Source organism: Dipodomys ordii, unplaced genomic scaffold (assembly GCF_000151885.1).
Source record: "Dipodomys ordii isolate 6190 unplaced genomic scaffold, Dord_2.0 Scaffold6, whole genome shotgun sequence".
NCBI lineage: Eukaryota > Metazoa > Chordata > Mammalia > Rodentia > Heteromyidae > Dipodomys > Dipodomys ordii.
In genome coordinates, this window is record NW_012267222.1 from 15,631,220 (window position 1) to 15,648,553 (window position 17,334).

General features: G+C 54.2%; 1 protein-coding gene across 1 annotated transcript in view; it reads left to right on the forward strand.

Moving 5' to 3' along the window:
- The window catches only part of Hspg2 (heparan sulfate proteoglycan 2), a 73,457-nt gene extending 56,259 nt beyond the window's left edge, over positions 1–17,198 (forward strand). Inside the window, exons 70-95 of the mRNA XM_013032545.1 lie at positions 707–902; positions 1,102–1,281; positions 1,506–1,766; positions 3,203–3,407; positions 3,819–3,916; positions 4,559–4,825; positions 6,732–6,841; positions 7,012–7,159; positions 7,274–7,390; positions 7,877–7,988; positions 9,168–9,312; positions 9,394–9,493; positions 9,624–9,733; positions 9,824–9,932; positions 10,331–10,429; positions 10,761–10,982; positions 11,228–11,472; positions 11,932–12,103; positions 12,237–12,359; positions 12,459–12,515; positions 14,490–14,565; positions 14,646–14,724; positions 14,886–14,956; positions 15,092–15,175; positions 15,947–16,050; positions 16,162–17,198. Of these exons, the coding sequence (XP_012887999.1) occupies positions 707–902; positions 1,102–1,281; positions 1,506–1,766; positions 3,203–3,407; positions 3,819–3,916; positions 4,559–4,825; positions 6,732–6,841; positions 7,012–7,159; positions 7,274–7,390; positions 7,877–7,988; positions 9,168–9,312; positions 9,394–9,493; positions 9,624–9,733; positions 9,824–9,932; positions 10,331–10,429; positions 10,761–10,982; positions 11,228–11,472; positions 11,932–12,103; positions 12,237–12,359; positions 12,459–12,515; positions 14,490–14,565; positions 14,646–14,724; positions 14,886–14,956; positions 15,092–15,175; positions 15,947–16,050; positions 16,162–16,334 (3,663 nt within the window). The 3' untranslated portion in view covers positions 16,335–17,198. The remainder of the gene's footprint in view (positions 1–706; positions 903–1,101; positions 1,282–1,505; positions 1,767–3,202; positions 3,408–3,818; positions 3,917–4,558; positions 4,826–6,731; positions 6,842–7,011; positions 7,160–7,273; positions 7,391–7,876; positions 7,989–9,167; positions 9,313–9,393; positions 9,494–9,623; positions 9,734–9,823; positions 9,933–10,330; positions 10,430–10,760; positions 10,983–11,227; positions 11,473–11,931; positions 12,104–12,236; positions 12,360–12,458; positions 12,516–14,489; positions 14,566–14,645; positions 14,725–14,885; positions 14,957–15,091; positions 15,176–15,946; positions 16,051–16,161) is intronic.
- The last annotated feature ends 136 nt before the right edge of the window (positions 17,199–17,334 follow it).

Here is a 17,334-nt window from a genome sequence, read left to right on the forward strand (position 1 = left end):
TAGTTTAGGGTCTGAGGCCCTGTCCAGGACCTGCATTGAGTAGGTACCTGGAGGAGTGGGTAATGGACAACAGTGGGTAATTAGTGGATGGAGGGAGAAAGTGAGTGAATGAGTAGATTGGAAGAGAGGAGAGAAGAAAGAAGGAATGTGGAAGAAAGTAAGGGGGGATGGAGAGGGAAAATGGCATGTACCCATAATCCCAGCACCCAGGAGGCTGAGATAAGAGCATGGTGAGTTTGAGACCAGCCTGGGCTGCATAGAAAAATCCTATCTCAGCTGAGCACCAGTGACTCAAGCCTATAATACTCAGGAGGATGAGATCTGAGGATCGTGTTTCAAACCAGCCTGGGCAGGAATGTCCATGAGACTCTTATCTCCAATAAACTATTCAGAAAAAGCCTGAATGATGCTGTGGCTCAAGTGATAGAGAGGCTTAGGGACAGAGCCCAGGCACTGAGGAAAGGGGAAAGACAAGAAGAGGGGAAGGGAAGAGAAAAGAAAGGAAGGAGAGAAGGAGAGAGGGAGGGAGAAAGGAGAAGAGTAGATGGGTGAGTAAGTAGAGGAATGACCAAGAGGCTGGATGGGTAAAGGGATGTCATGAGGATGAGCCCTCAGGCAGCCAGGTGAAGGAGCCAGAATCCATGGAAAGGGGCCAAGGTCAAAGTCCCTGCCACACCCCACTTCCAGCTGCCCTGATTTCTTCTAGATTTCATCAGCTAAGCCATCAGATGCAGGCACGTATGTGTGCCTAGCCCAGAATGCCCTGGGCACAGCACAGAAGCAGGTGGAGGTGATCGTGGACACGGGCACCGTGGCCCCAGGGGCCCCTCAGGTCCAGGTTGAAGAAGCCGAGCTGACCTTGGAGGCTGGACGCACAGCTACCCTGCGCTGCTCAGCCACAGGTATGGCCAAGGGTGGGCCTACAGGGCTGGTGGACCAGGGGTACCCAAAGGGCCCGAATTATAGACATGTCAGAGGTCTGGGGATGACACAATGTCTGGGCAGCACCTACCCCACAGAGGGACAGGATGCTGCCTGCCACCCTACACTCAACTAGTGCCCAGGGTAGCCCAGCAAGCAATGCCATGTTTCACTCCACAGGCAACCCCACTCCCACCATCCACTGGTCCAAGCTGCGCTCCCCGTTGCCCTGGCAGCACCGTCTGGAAGGCAACACACTGGTCATCCCCCGAGTAGCCCAGCAGGACTCGGGCCAGTACATCTGTAATGCCAGCAGCCCTGCGGGCCATGCCGAGGCCACTGTCATCCTGCACGTGGAGAGTACGACCCAGTCCTCTGTCCTTGTGCTTCCCGCTCTGCTACATTGAGATGTGTGACACCCCCCCCTACACATCACCAGGACCCCCATCCACAGGACCTCTGCACCTGCACTCGCTGCCACTTACCCATATCCCCTCCTGTGTCCTCTGAACTCAGTCCCCAAGCCTCTGGGCTTCCCTGGTTGTCAGGTCACCGCTCTCCTCCTGACCCATGTCCCCCCACAGGCCCACCGTATGCCACCATCGTCCCGGAGCATGCCTCGGTGCAGGCGAGGGAGCCGGTGCAGCTTCAGTGCCTGGCCCATGGCACGCCCCCACTCACTTTCCAGTGGAGCCGCGTGGGCAGCAGCCTCCCTGGGGGCGCCACCGCCAGGAATGAGCTGCTGCACTTGGAGCCCACAGGCCCAGAGGCCTCTGGCACCTACCGCTGTCAGGTCACCAACAAGGTGGGCTCCGCTGAGGCCTTTGCTCAAGTGCTTGTCCAAGGTAAGCAGCCGGGGCTGCGCATGGGCAGAAGGGAGTCAGCATTCCTCCAGGCATCTCCATGACCCCACCCTGGTCACTTGGGGACTCCCACTTGGTCCTCTGTTACCTACCTACCCACATTCCCCCATGGCCACAGACAGCCTGCCCCCTCCAGAAAGACCCTCTGCTGCCACCCTCGGCCCCTCTAGCTCCCTCCTACCTTGTCCCTGGACGCTGACCTTACACTGGCAGGAAGTCACGCCTCACCTGTCAGAAGGGTGGACAAGGATGCTCCAGGGAGGGCTTGCACGGCATCATCCCACACTCCTGGGGCTTGTCTCCATGGGCCTGGAGGAGCTGGGTAAACACTGGACAGGAACAGTTGTAAGTGACAGAGCCACCCCCAGCATGCCCAGGGCCCCAGTGGATCTCTGAAGCATCCAGCATCTCCATGCCTCTTACAAAACCACGTGAGGCTTTTGGATTTTTTTTTCTGTTGGTCATGAGGCTTGAACTCAGGGCCTGGGCATTGTCCCTGAGCTTTTTTGCTTAAGGATAGTGTTCTAGCATTTTGAGCCACAGCTCCACTTCATGTTTCTGGTGGTTAATTGGAGAGCAGAGTCTCACATACTTTCCTGCCCGGAGTGGCATTGAACTGAGATATTCAGATCTCAACCTCCTGAGTAGCTAGGATTTCAGGCATGAACCACTGACACCTGGTTGGTTTTGAACTTTGGGGCCCAAAATTCTAGAAGCAGCAAAGCATGTTACCTATGAGTCAAGATCCTGAAATCTGGCCACAGACAAACCCAGCCTGCACCTTCAACCAAGTCATCTAACCTTGAACCTTTTTCTCGGTAGAGAGAAAACACCTCCATATAGGCTGAGTTAGAAAGACAACATGTCTGCAAAGCCCCTGGTTGTGGGTGGCACTCTGTGAACAGCAGTGACAGTGACATCTACTCACACCCCACAGTGTCTTCCCCATGGTCACATCCCTGGGTTCTCTTATCTTCACATGTAGGGAAAAGAGTCTTTCCAGTGTTTCCTTCCCTCCTATGCCTATCCTGGCCACACTCCCTGAACAAGGACTGGATGTCAGAAAGCAGTGCCCAGCACCACTCTGGCCTTTTGAGTGCTGTTTGAATGACAGTATGAATGAGCAAAGAACGAATAAGCACCCAAAAACAAAACAAAACACCTCTGTTCCCTGCTCAGAGAGATCACCAGAAGAACGCCTCTTGAATGTTTCTTGGCAGGTGCGAGGGACATGGCACCCATGCCCATGGAAAGGCCTTGAAAGCCGGGCATGATGGTGAATACCTGTAGTTCCAGTTACTTGGGAGGTTGAGGCAGGAAGATCACTTGAGTTCAAGAATTCAAGATCATCCTGAGCACCATAGCGAGATCTGCCTTACAAACAAAAAGCATACAGCATGTCAACTATGTCTCCACAGGCCCTTCCGGCTCCCTGCCTGACACTTCTGGGAAGGCAGGCTCTCCACCCACAGTACAGGTCACTCCTCAGCTGGAGACCAAGAGCATCGGGGCCAACGTTGAGTTCCACTGTGCTGTGCCCAGTGATCGGGATACCCAGCTCCGTTGGTTCAAGGAGGGAGGTCAACTGCCCCCTGGCCACAGTGTGCAGGATGGGGTGCTCCGGTGAGTAGTGGTGAGCCAGGACTGACTCAGGGACCCAAGGCTCACCAAGGGTTGAGTTACATGACCCGTCTATGGAGCCCAGCCTGAGTCAGTGTTCTTGGCTGTATAATGGGTTGCATAAGACTGCAGTGTGATTATCTAAAACACTTGGCCTCAGTAAACTGTGGCCCTTGTTCCTATTATTAGAGAAAAGGGAATAGCTGTGGGACCAGACATTTACAAGTGACCCCAGAACTCAGTTGGTAACAGTAACTTGGCCAGGGTGATAGTGAGCCCTTAGAACAGGAAGAAGTCTTTGTTTAAAAAAAAAATGTGTGGAGCTGGCCATGTGCAGCGTGGTGGGTTTTAACTCCCACACACTGCAAAGCCTTCACAGCTGCTACCTGGTATCTTCCTTCTTTTCCTTTACAGAATCCAGAACTTAGACCAGAGCTGCCAAGGGACGTATGTTTGCCAGGCCCATGGACCTTGGGGACAGGCCCAGGCCAGTGCCCAGCTGGTTGTCCAAGGTAAGAGGTAGCTTCTGGCCTCTGCTAGGAGCAGAAGGGGTACCCTATTCCAGGACCCTCCTCCCCATGATCAAGGTTGATGATTATTCTGTTTTACCTGCTGTGCCTGGTGAGTCAGGGGCTGGATAAGTATTGTGAAGGAGGAAGGAGAGCACTGATGCCCACACCTGTAACCCTAGGTACCCAGGAGGTTGAGATCTAAGGATTGTGGTTCAAAACCAGCCTGGGCAGAGAAATCTAGGAAACTATGATCTCCAATAAACCAGCAAAAAGCCAGACGTAGAGCTATAGCTCAAGTGGTAGAGCACTAACCTTGATCAAAATAATCAAGTGCAAGTACCAGGCCCTGAGTTCAAATCCTAGTACTGATACACACACACACACACACACAGACACACACACACACACACACACACACACCACAGCACATACATACAACGAAAGAGTGAACTCTTGAACAAGTATGTGAATAAGGACAGTTGGGCAAGTACATGAATAAGCAGAAGAGCACACAAGTAGGCTTGTGAGTGGATACATGGGAAAGCCAGTGAGGAGGTGGGCAGGTGCTCAGGGTCCCTTCCCTGCAGGCTGAAGCCTCCCAGCCAGCCTAACCCTGCATCTCCCCTGTGCCTCTCACTCCAGCCTTGCCTTCGGTGCTCATCAACACCCGCACCTCCGTGCAGAGTGTGGTGGTTGGCCACTCTATTGAGTTTGAGTGCTTGGCACTGGGGGACCCCAAGCCTCAGGTGACATGGAGCAAAGTTGGGGGGCGGCTGCGGCCTGGCATCATACAGAGTGGAAGCATCATCAGGATTGCCCACGTGGAGCTGAGCGACGCGGGACAGTACCGCTGCACGGCCACCAATTCTGCCGGCACCACCCAGTCCCATGTGCTGCTGCTGGTACAAGGTGAGGCCCATGGGGACCATGGTCCCCAGAGACAAGGAATGGGCAGGGACTTCCTGTGCCACCATTACCCTTTGCCTGCCTCGCTCTTCCTTTCTGCTGCCTTGGGATACTCTCTTGTCCGTATTGGCAGCAGAGGTTAGAGGATGGGTTTTATTGAGCTTCTTGTGTGTTTTGGATATTAAGCCTCTGTCAGATGTATTGCTGGTAAAGAGCTTCTCCCAGTCTGCTTACTGTATTTCTAGTTTAGTAACTATGTCCTTCACTGGGCAGAAACTTTTTAGTTTGATGTAATCACATTTGTCAAGTCTCTGTCCTATCTGCTGTGCCCTTGGGACTCTTTCCAAAAAAGCTCCTGCCTGTGCCTGTAAGTCTAGTGTTGTTCATACTCCCTCTTGCAATCATTGCAGTTTCAAATCTGACGTTGATGTCTTTGATCCACTTGGAGTTGATATTGGTGCATGGTGGCAAATAGGGATCCAGTTTTCCCAACACCAATTATTGAAGAGGCTATCTTTTGTCCATCATGTATTTTGTGCTCTCTTGTCAAATATCAGATAACTGTAGATATATGGCTTTGTTTCTGGGTCTTCTGGTCTGTTCCATTGAGCTTCAAGACTGTTCTTGTCCTAGTACCATGCTGGGTTTTTTTTTTTGTTTTTTTTTTCTGTCAGTTGTGGAGCGTGAAATCTTGGCCTGGGCGCTGTCCCCCAGCTCTTCAGCTGTAGACCAGTGCTCTACCACTTGAGCCTCAGCCCCAATTCCGGCTTTTCTGCTTATGTGGTGCTGAGGAATCGAACCCAGGGCCTCATGCATGCAACGCAAGCACTCTACCACTGAGCCACCTTCCCAGCACCTGTTTTTTGCTATTATAGCTCTGTAGTATAGTTTGAGGTCTGGGATTGTGATACTACCAGTAGTGGGGTTCTTTGGTTGTTGTTGTGTTTTTGTTTTTTTTTTTGCCTAAAATTGCTTTGGCTATTTGAGGTCTTTTGCTGTTAGGAGTTTTGGATTGTTTTCTCTAGCTCAGTGATGAACATCATTGGGATTTTTATGGGGATTGCATTCAATTTGTAGATCGTTTTTGGCAATATGGCCATTTTTACAATATTAATTCTACCTATCCATGAACCTGGGATAGCTTTCCATTTCCTGTGATCCTCAACTCTCAGCCTCCTGAGTAGCTAGGAAAAACAGGCGTGAGCCATGGGCGCCTGGCTGATGTGTTGTTTTTTTTTCTTTTTCTTTTTCCTAGTCCTGGTGCTTGAGCTCAGGGCCTGGGCACTGTCGCTGAGCTTCTTTTGCTTAAGGCGAGCACTCTTCCACTTCAGCCACAGTGCTACTTCCAGCCTTTCCTGTCTATGTGGTACTGAGGAATTGAACCCAGGGCTTGATGCATGCTAGGCAAGCACTCTACCACTAAGCCGCCACATTCCCAGCCCCTGTGTGCTCTCTCTCTCTCTCTCTCTTTTTTTTTTAATCAGTGAACACTTCGATTTTCTCTTCTTTGATCTTAGTATCCCCCTGTGTTCTCTTGAAGCGGAGTTCTGTGCTAAAGGCCTTGTACCTCTGTTTGATCAGAGGGAGCTCCAGTTATTCAGTCCTACTCTACCATCTTGATTCACTTTCAATCTCCATATCTTCTATGCCTCAGTGCTGTATTCTCAGATCCCCAAAGGGCTGCACAAAATTCTGCCCCAGCATTGTGAAAGTTGAGTGGACCTATATACCCAACTCTCTACAGTCTCGTCATGCAGCCAGGGATAAGCAACCTCAGTCCCCTCATCTGTGGGATGGAACCCAGTGCCTCTCTCAGGGGGGAGTTGAGGTTTAGATGAGCCGTAGCCATATTGGACACACAGACAGTGTCTGTCCTGGTACTGATGGCCCATGTCTCATCCTCTCTCAGCCTTACCCCAGATCTCAACACCCCCGGAGGTCCGTGTGCCCGCTGGCTCTGCAGCTGTCTTCCCTTGCATGGCCTCAGGTTACCCAACTCCCGACATCACCTGGAGCAAGGTAAATGCTGGGTTTGGGCCAACAGGCCTGTCTCTCAGCTGAAGCCAGGCTTGAGTCATGTCAGCTCCCGAGGACCTGGCACAGAGTAACTGTCAGCATGTGCAGCGTGGGGCTGAGGCAGAGGTAGGAGGCATGGGCTGAGGCTGGGCACTCAGGGCTGATGTTTACAGCTGGATGGTGACCTGCCACCGGACAGCCGCCTGGAGAATAACATGCTGATGCTGCCTGCCGTCCGGCCCCAGGATGCAGGCACCTATGTGTGTACTGCCACCAACCGGCAGGGCAAGGTCAAAGCCTTCGCCTACCTGCAGGTGCCAGGTACGAGGACATGGGACACGATTCCCCCCCCCCCCCCCCCCCGCCTCCCGCCATTGTCAGTAAGCTGATCCCCTCCCCAGTGCTGTCCTCTCTAACGGTGCCATCTGCCCCCAGAGCGGGTGGTGCCCTACTTCACCCAGACTCCCCACTCCTTCCTGCCACTGCCCACCATCAAGGATGCATACAAGAAGTTTGAGATCAAGATTATCTTCCGGCCCGACTCAGCTGACGGTGAGTGGAAGCAGCGTAGGTCTGCGGGCTGGCTTGCAGCTCTGCAGCCCTGCATTCCCACAGACACCAGGCAGCACCCAGCCTCCCGTGCCAGGCCTTGCCTCCTGCCTTCTTGCTTCCTTTCCCGCTCTCTGTGCCTTCCTCTTTCCTGCCGTCTCTTACCCTGTCCTTTCTCTCTCTCATCTCCGGTGGGCCTCTGACTCTCACTGCCCAGGCCTCCTGCTCTACTCAGGTGAGTCTCTGCCTCCCTCGCCTCCTACAGGCATACCACAGTGGGTGCATGAAGCAGTTCAGGTGCACACCCAGGGCTCTCAACCTCTTCTTAGAGGTCCATGTGTGTGAGCATGTGTGTGTGTGTGTGTGTGTGTACTCGTGCGTGCGTGCACATGTGCACGTATCATAGACTAGCATCAGAGTGGAGAGGTTGGAGCTTGGGTCATCTAGGCTGGGGTGACAGGGAAGCCCTCACACGGCTGTGCCTCCCAGGGATGCTGCTGTACAATGGACAGAAGCGGACCCCAGGGGGCCCCACCAACCTGGCCAACAGGCAGCCTGACTTCATCTCCTTTGGTCTCGTGGGTGGACGGCCCGAGTTCCGGTGAGATTCTCATTCTTCTGCAAGAAGGACAGGGCGGGGCCTGGACACAGGACTTCAGTTGGTCCTACACTGCTGAAGGAAGGAGATGTGGCTTTGGTGACCACTGAATCTGCGGGAGTAAGCACAGTGTACCCTTGGGTGGCAGGACTGCTGGGCATAGTGGCTTACGCATGTAATCTCAGCTACTCAGGACAATTGCCATTTGATGGCAGCTTCAGTGAAAAGTTCACAGGACCCTATCTTAACCAATAAGCTATGGGTGGTACTGCACACATGTCATGATGCAGGAGGCATAAATAGAAAGATCATGGTCCAGGCCATGAAAAATACCTAGTAAGAAAAAAGGGCTGAAGGTGTGGCTCAAATGGTGGAGCACCTTCCTGGCAAGTATGAGGCCCTAAGTTAAAAACTCAGTACTGCCAAAAATATAAAGACTTGAGGCTGGGCACTGGTGGCTCATGCCTGTAATCCTAGCTACTCAAGATGATGAGATCTGAGGATGGAGGTTCCAAGCCAGCCCAGACAGAAAAGTCTATGAGACTCTTACCTCTAATTAACCACCAGAAAACCAAAGTGGCACTGTGGCTCAAAGTGATAGAGCACTAGCCTTGAATGAAAAAGCTCAGGGACAGCACTTAGGCCCTGAGTTCAAGCCCTATGACCAACAAATAAATAAATAGACGAAACTGCTGCAGATCAGGATTCATTCATTCATTCAGCAGTTCCTTGCTGGGCAACTACTGTGTTCCGGGCACTGACACAGATATAAACAGAACAGAGTTCTGCTTATGATATAAAGCATAACAGATGTTTATATGTTTATACCATAAACAGAACAGAATCCCACAAAGACACTTGTCTAGCTGAGGGACATAAGCCATAAAGGAAAGTGAAGTTATCTCAGAGAGGGTGACTGAGGTACAATTTGGCCTGGACCTTGGCTGCAGGGCCCATGAGTCTCTGGGGACAGAGGTGGGGATAGAGGACCTGGGGTAGAGGCCAGCGTGGGTTAGGGTGGGTGGTGAGGAAGGGCAAGCAGGGGCAGGACTGGAGCAGAGCAGCCGCAGAGCCTGGAGAACAGGAGACGATGGCCTCACCTCCGGAGCTCCATCCCCAGCCCTTCTTACAAACCCCTCATCTCCACTCTCCTGCCCCACCCCATTGCACCCCATGGAACAGGTTTGATGCGGGCTCTGGTATGGCCACCATCCGCCACCCCACGCCCCTGGCCCTGGGCCAGTTCCACACCGTGACCCTGCTGCGCAGCCTCACCCAGGGCTCACTGATTGTGGGCAACCTGGCCCCTGTCAATGGGACCTCCCAGGTGAGAGCTGACCCCATTGCCTATTCCCAGTCTACCCCTACCTGGGCTGTGTGCTGTTCCTGACATTCCCCATTCCCCCAGGGCAAGTTCCAGGGCCTAGACCTGAACGAAGAGCTATACCTGGGTGGCTACCCTGACTACAGTGCCATTCCCAAGGCTGGGCTGAGCAGTGGCTTTGTGGGTAAGCCCTCATCTGCCCCCCACCCCCTACCCCCGCCCAAGGCTTCACTGAGAGCTGGGGAGAGCACCGCAGGGCATGTGCTGGGACTGGCAGGCTCTGCTGTGGCTCATGCCCTCTGCCCACCCTCTAGGCTGTGTCCGGGAGCTGCGGATCCAGGGCGAGGAGACTGTCTTCCACGACCTCAATCTCACCGCACACGGCATCTCCCACTGCCCCACTTGCCAGGACCGACCCTGCCAGGTGGCCCCACGCCCACACACCACCGGCTGGCCCAGTGGGGATGGGGGGGCTGCGTAGGGGGCATGGCCTGACTCCTGGGCTGCCTTGCAGAACGGAGGTCAGTGCTACGACTCGGAGAGCAGCAGCTACAAGTGCGTCTGCCCAGCTGGCTTCACTGGGAGCCGCTGTGAGCACTCAGAGGCTCTGCACTGCCACCCAGGTGCGTGCCCCACTCGCGCCAGTGGCTGCCACCCTTGATGCATCCCCTTCACATCCATCCTCCCCACTGCTTAAGACCTCTCAGGGAGTCCAGTCCTCCCTAGGACCCTACAAATACCCTACTACCAAGGTACCATCCCCCACTGTCACCACAAGGTGGGTTGTGAGCGGGTGGGGTGGGGGTGGCACAACCATCCACCGTACCGATGATGGAGCTGAGAGACCTGGATGCGATCTAGGCTTCCCTCCTCCTCATGCCCACTGTCCTCAGTCCAGCCTCTTCTGGGCACATAGGCCCCACCTGGGCAGCCTCCACGCTGCAATGGATAATGGACGAGGCTTAGGCCCCCCAGTCCTGAGTCCCTTAAGTACCCTCCTCACCGGCCCTTCTATCCCTAGAGGCCTGTGGACCCGATGCCACCTGCGTGAACCGGCCTGACGGTCGAGGCTACACCTGCCGCTGTCACCTGGGCCGCTCCGGGGTGAGGTGTGAAGAGGGTGAGTGTGAGAACACAGGGGCTCAGCGCTGGCCGGGCATTCTGCTGGTTACCCTGGAACATGACAGGCCCTGCAAATGGTCAGTGTGATCCCCCAAATCATCTGGCCACATGCCCACCCAGCCTGCATCCTCCAGAAAGGACCACTGTCCACTAGTCCCATCCACTGGCCCTGCCAGCCAGGACCAGGAGCCTCCGGGCACTGCAGATGCTGCCCAAGTGGTCCCGGAGCTCTGAGACAGGAAGGAGTGGGTGGGAGTCCAAGGAGAAGACCAAAAAGCTGGGTCCCCCAGGAGACCCCACTGGCCCTGGCTGAGCTGTGGTTGCCACAGGTGTGACGGTGACTACCCCATCCATGTCGGGCACTGGCTCCTACCTGGCACTGCCCGCCCTCACCAATACACACCATGAGCTGCGCCTGGATGTTGAATTCAAGCCATTAGCTCCAGACGGGATCCTGCTGTTCAGCGGGGGGAAGAGCGGGCCTGTGGAGGACTTCGTGTCCCTGGCCATGGCTGGCGGTCACCTGGAGTTCCGCTACGAGCTGGGATCAGGTAAGCATGGGGGTCAGATGCACATGGGCCCCTGGGTGCCAAGTTCCATGCCCTCCTTGGCTTTCCATGCCCCAAGGAGACTTGAAGGAATAAGCCCCCCTTCCCCACTGCCGTGTGTAACTAAGCCGACCCCTAATGATGTGAAATTCCTATTCTGCTCATGTCACCTTGGGGTGGGGTTGGGCCTGGCCTCCTCCCTCATCTCCCTGTACCCGGAGTCCAGCTCTGCCCTATGTCCTCCCCAGGACTAGCTGTCCTGCGGAGCCCTGAACCACTGGCCCTGGGCCGATGGCACAGAGTATCCGCAGAGCGCCTGAACAAAGATGGCAAGCTGCAGGTGAACAGGGGGCGCCCTGTGCTGCGCTCATCGCCTGGCAAGAGCCAGGGCCTCAACCTGCACACCCTGCTCTACCTGGGCGGAGTAGAGCCCTCTGTGAAGCTGGCCCCGGCCGCCAACGTGAGCGCTCACTTCCACGGCTGTGTAGGCGAGGTGAGGAGCGGCCCCTGGGACCACGTGTTTCCCCACTCAGCCTCCACTTCCTCCTCCACACAGGGGATAACAGCTGCATGCCCACAGCTCCTGCATGGAGGGCATCTCTGCCATTGGGTTCCTGCTGCCCTCCGGGACTGCATGATGCTCTCTGCAGCATACGTACCTCTTTCCCCTGCCCCCACAAAATAGATACCAAACACACTTAAAGGAATACCTGTTTATCATAAACAAGTGAGAAATTATAAAAATATAAAAAAGACATCAAAGCCACCTATATTCATAACACCCACTGATAACAAGTATTTCTGACTTTAGATTTTTTTTTCTTTTTTTCAAAGCTGGCTTTGAACTGTGATCCTCAGATCTCAACCTCCTGAGTAGCTAGGATTATGAGTATGAGCCACCAGTACTCTCACTCCTGTACCTCTTAGTCTTTCCGTGTCCCTGTGCCCACAGGTGTCTGTGAATGGCAAGCGACTGGACCTCACCTACAGCTTCTTGGGTAGCCGAGGTGTTGGGCAGTGCTACGACAGTTCCCCTTGTGAGCGCCAGCCCTGCCGCAACGGTGCCACGTGCATGCCCGCGGGCGAGTACGAGTTCCAATGCCTGTGTCAGGATGGCTTCAAAGGTGAGAGCCAGCCCAGAGCATGGGGAGCACCAGAGGACGGCAGCCCAGGGCTCAGGGGTCACAGATGATGAGCAGCCCCTGTAGCCCCTGCCTGCCCCCTCCCCCACACACACACCTTGGCCTCGGCCTGCAGGAGACCTCTGCGAGGATGAGGAGAACCCCTGCCAGCTCCGAGAGCCCTGTCTGCATGGTGGCACCTGCCAGGGCACCCGCTGCCTCTGTCTCCCCGGCTTCTCTGGCCCACGCTGCCAGCAAGGTACCTGGTCCTGGCCTTCTCCACCTCCCTCTTGGGGCCCAAGCTGGACACACTAGCTGACTGTGTGTGCTCACTGACCAAACCCCACTCTCTCCATAGGCTCCAGACATGGTACAGGGGAGTCTGATTGGCACCTGGAAGGCAGTGGAGGCAATGGTATGTATTCCCTGTGGCCAATCAGGCAGCTTCATCTCTTCTACCTGTTTCAGTCTCCTGTCCCACTAACCCACACCCTCAGCTCTGCCTCTAAGCAAAGTAGGCCAAGGTGATGGAGTTTGAAAGGTCCAATAAAGGGAAGCTGCCTAAATCAGCAAGACAGCCTTGGCAGCCCTTTGAACTCCTGACTTCAGTTTTCCTCTTCTGTACTCATGCATTCAGTCAATAAACATCTCTCCTATGTTCACCTTTGCCCAAGAGCAGTAAATGTAAGATGAATAGGGCAGAGTCCACATCTTCGGGATTTCACCTCTGCTTCAAAGTGAAAACAAGGGGCTAAGTGTGGCTCAAGTGGTAGAACACTGGCCTAGCAAGCATGAGGCCCTGGGCTCAACCTCCAAACCATACTAAAGCATACTAAATACTAAGTAAATTATACATATATATATATCATATATTTGCTATATATGTATACATACATATAGCAAAAATAATCAAAGTGAATGTTTGTTGAACATTGACAGCCACTGTGCATCGTTATAAACACATCTCTTACCACTGGTGTAAGATGGAGCAGTGGTATAGTCGTTAAGAGCATGGACTCTGGAACTGGCCTGCCTGGGTTCAGATCCTAACCCTGCCATTTACTAGCTGTGTGACTCTGGATGAGTCATCTAGCCTCTCTGTGCCTGTTTTCTCCTGTATTAAATGTTACTTAACAGTTGAGATAAAATGATTAAATCAATATAGGCAAGACTTCATTACCCTCTCATCTTTAAAAAAAAAGTACCTCAGTGACATCTTTCCCTAAGGCTTTGGATAAAATTATGTGTGAAGAGTTAAATTATTTACTGTACTGAAGATTTAGAACAAGGTGGATGCAGAATGTTAGCTTTTGTGAATGTCCTCACCAACTCCTGGGTCGTTACTAGGGTCTGGGTAAATGTAGCTGGCTGTGAAATGGTCAGGCACAGAGTGGTCTTTTGGTAAGTGTCAGCAGTTATCTTAATCCTGTGGCAGAGAGCAGCACTGTGTCCCCTGCCCTTGTGCTGCCAGGCCTGCTCTGGCCAGTGCTGGCTGAGGGGTGGGGTATGAGCAGTAGAGCTGGAACGGCCAGCGCACAATCCAGGCCTGGGATTTCTGGCTGTTCTCCATCCTGAGGGGCTTTGGGGGCTGTGGGACTTTCAGAGATAAAGTCTGATAGAACATGACAGACAGCCTATGATAGCAGTCCCACTGTGTGCATCCTCTGGCGTACTTAAAGTAAGATTCTAGAGGAAGACTACAGTTTCAGGGGCGGGCATTATATTTAAACTTGGCACCAGTTGCTCACACCTATATTTTAATCTTGTTTGGAGGCTGAGATTGGGAGGATCCTGATTTGAAACCAGCCCAGGTGGAAAAGTTTCTATTGAGAAGGGTGTGGTAGCATTTGCCTATCATCCTAGCTATGTTGAGAAGCCTAAGATAGACACCTATCTTATGTGGGGCCAGGTGTGCACTGAGGCAGAAAGTGAGACTCTATGTCAAAAATAACCAGCCACAAACAGGGCTGGAGGTGTGGCTCAGCGCTAGAAGCACCTGCCTAGCAAGCATGAAGCCTGAAGTTCAAACTCCAGTATAACCCTCTAAAAAAGAGTTCTTTTTTTTTTTTTGAAATACACATGTTTATTAGCACATTAAATAGCAAGGCGTAGCAGTGATTGTAATAGTTACTGCAGTTTCTAGTCATGATCACAGACCATTTTTGGTCTGCACTGAGATAAGCAGCTATCAGTGACTTAGTCCCAGCGCCTCAGCTGCCACACCTGGGATCCAAGGAGCCACCAGCTGTCAGTGACAGGGAGTGAACAGAGCAGCAGCGTTTTCCCCCAGTCCCGCAGTGGGGTGGAGATGGAGGGGCTAAGGGAACCGACTCAGGCCTGACAGCTGCAGCAGGTGAGCAGGTGGCTCAGCACCTCCACCCTCCCACAGATGCCCCTGGGCAGTACGGAGCCTATTTCCATGATGGCGGCTTCCTTGCCCTCCACGGTGGTGTCTTCTCCCGGAGGTGAGATGGGAGTGGATGGGAGGCCAGGGTGGAGGATGGGAGTAGAGATTTCCAACTCCTCACCCCTGGCTCCCCCACAGCCTGCCTGAAGCCCCCGAGACCATTGAGCTAGAAGTCCGGACCAGCAGTGCCAGTGGCCTCCTGCTCTGGCAGGGCATGGTGAGTGGGCTTCTGGCCCAGGATCTCAGAGTTCCTGGGGCAGGAGATGAGCCTCCTGATGGCCCAGGCAGTGGCAGGAGAGGAAGCTGAAAGCCGTAGCCCCTTGTGGGGGCTCAGCTGTCCTGGGTGGGGGCCCTAGAGAACCTGTCCTTCTTTGGCAGGAAGTGGCAGAGGCTGGTCACAGCAAGGACTTTATCAGCCTCGGGCTGAAGGATGGGCACCTGGTCTTCAGGTGGGTCCTGGCCCTTCTTCTCCCTTTCCTTGCTCCTTCCACTCCCAGCACCCTAGCTACCTACCACCTGCCTCCTCCCTTACCTGTACCCTGGTCCTACCCAGCTCACACCCTCACGGGTCTGTGTTTCTGTAGCTATGAGCTGGGAAGTGGGGAAGCCCACCTTGTCTCCGAAGACCCCATCAATGACGGTGAATGGCATCGGGTGACAGCACTGAGGTAAGGGAGCCAGCCGGGCACTAGGGGAAAGAGCCTGAAAGAGTTAAGGAGCCCAACACTACCACCACCCCTGCCGCCCCCAGGGGCAAGGAAGAGACAGTGTGTTCAGAGAGAGAATGTGAGGCTGGTGTGGAAGGAGAGCTAGCCAGTGATTGTGCCACTGCACCCATTTACACCATGGCCACTGCCATAGTGGCTATACCTATGACTCCAGCACTCCAGGTGGAGGTGGAAGGATCCCTCCTTGTAGATTTACAGGCACATTCTAGTTACACAAATGAGGGAAACCATGCAGCCTGTTTCTTTGTGTCCGGCTTACTTTGCTTAATACAGTTTTCTCCAGGTCTTTCCATTTCATTACAAATGATACAATATCATTCTTTCTGATGGATGTGCAGAATTCTGTTGTGTGTGTGTGTGTGTGTATATATATATATATATATATATATATATATATATATATGCCATTTTCTTGATCCATTCATCCACTGAGGGGCATCTGGGTTGATTCCATATCTTAGCTATGGTAAACCATTCTGCAACAAACTTAGCTGTGCTGGTAGCTTTAGTGCAGCCTGGTTTGTGATCTATTGGATAAATGCTCAGGAGTTTGAAGACTTAGGGGTAGGGAGTTATGAGGCCAAATCTTTATCTAGTGAGAAAAGGCACACAGCAGAGGACATGTCTGGTCTGGAGTCCTAACCCCAAAGGAGTGGAAGTTTGGGTGTTCTGGGAGTTTGGGGGAAGGGGTCTGACCCAGTTCTTCTGCAGAAAGGGCCGGAAAGGCTCCATCCAGGTGGACGGTGAAGAGCTGGTTAGCGGCCAGTCCCCAGGCCCTAATGTGGCGGTGAACACGAAGAACAGTGTCTACATCGGTGAGTCCTGGCCTGGCCTGGGTGGAAACGCCTGCCCTGCGGAGCCAGAGTCCCCAGCCGGCCTGGCCTCCTGGGCTTCCGGAGCCCACAGCTCTTGTGCTTCCTCCACAGGCGGAGCCCCAGACGTGGCCATGCTGACTTCGGGCAGGTTCTCCTCAGGAATCACCGGCTGCATCAAGAACTTGGTGCTGCACTCAGCCAGGTCTGGCGCGCCACCCCCGCAGCCCCTGGACCTGCAGCACCTCGCCCAGGCAGGGGCCAACACACGCCCCTGCCCCTCATAGGCCCCGCCTACCCCCCACGGACTCCCGGGCAGCGTCCAGCCCGGCATTGTCAACTATATTATTATTAATATTATGATGATTTTTGTAAGGAACTGAGGCAATACCACGCTTTGCTGCTATGCCCTGGGCTGGACTGGAGGGTGGGCATGCCACCTCCTATACACGTGCCAAAGCCCCCAGGCTACAGGGCAGGGCAGAGGGGAGAGGAGTAGGTAGGCCACCAGACTTGGGACCAGGCACAGTGGCCAGATGGATCCAGAACTCACCTCACTCCTCCCACCCAGACAGAGCCCCCCAACATCAAGTTGGGCTGCCTATTTTTGCAGCCATGGGAAGTCCTCATTCCTATGAGAGCCGGCCTCAGTTTACCCCCCGGTGACTTACCAGCTACCTGAAGAGGTGGTGTCGCAGTGGCTAGGATGCCCGTGCCCACTGCAGAGCAGAAGGCAGCTCCCCTGCCCCCACCAGCCCCCGCCTGGCCACTCCCCCACCCCAGCAGCCTCCCTCCACCCAGCCTGCATTCCACCACCCCTCACACCATCCAGGGCCCCATCCTCAGGGGCTGCAAGGGAAACCCCTCCAACCTCGGAGCTGCCAAGACAGAGCCCAGCACCAGAGTCCCACCACGCCAAGCCCCACTCCCCATCTTCTGGAGGTGAAGGCCCAGGATGTGGGGGAGAGGGGTCAGGAAGACAAGTGCCTTGGTGGGGAAAGGAGGGGACACGACAGCCCCGCCCATCTGGGAGCCTGAGGACCCTAGAAAAGCGGCCCCAGACTCTGGCATTGGGGCACCTGGCCTCAGGCCCTAGAAGGGACCCTCCTGTGGTCTTCTTGGTTTTTCTTAATAAACGGTGCTATCCCCGCCGGGGGTCTGTTGTCTTTGGCTACAGCCAGTGGGTGGGGCAGAGTAGGGCCTCAGCAGTCTGGGGGTGAGGGAGGGCGGCCCTAATACCTACCCTGGGCCAGGAGGTCATGCCCTTTCCTGACACCCACTGCCCCT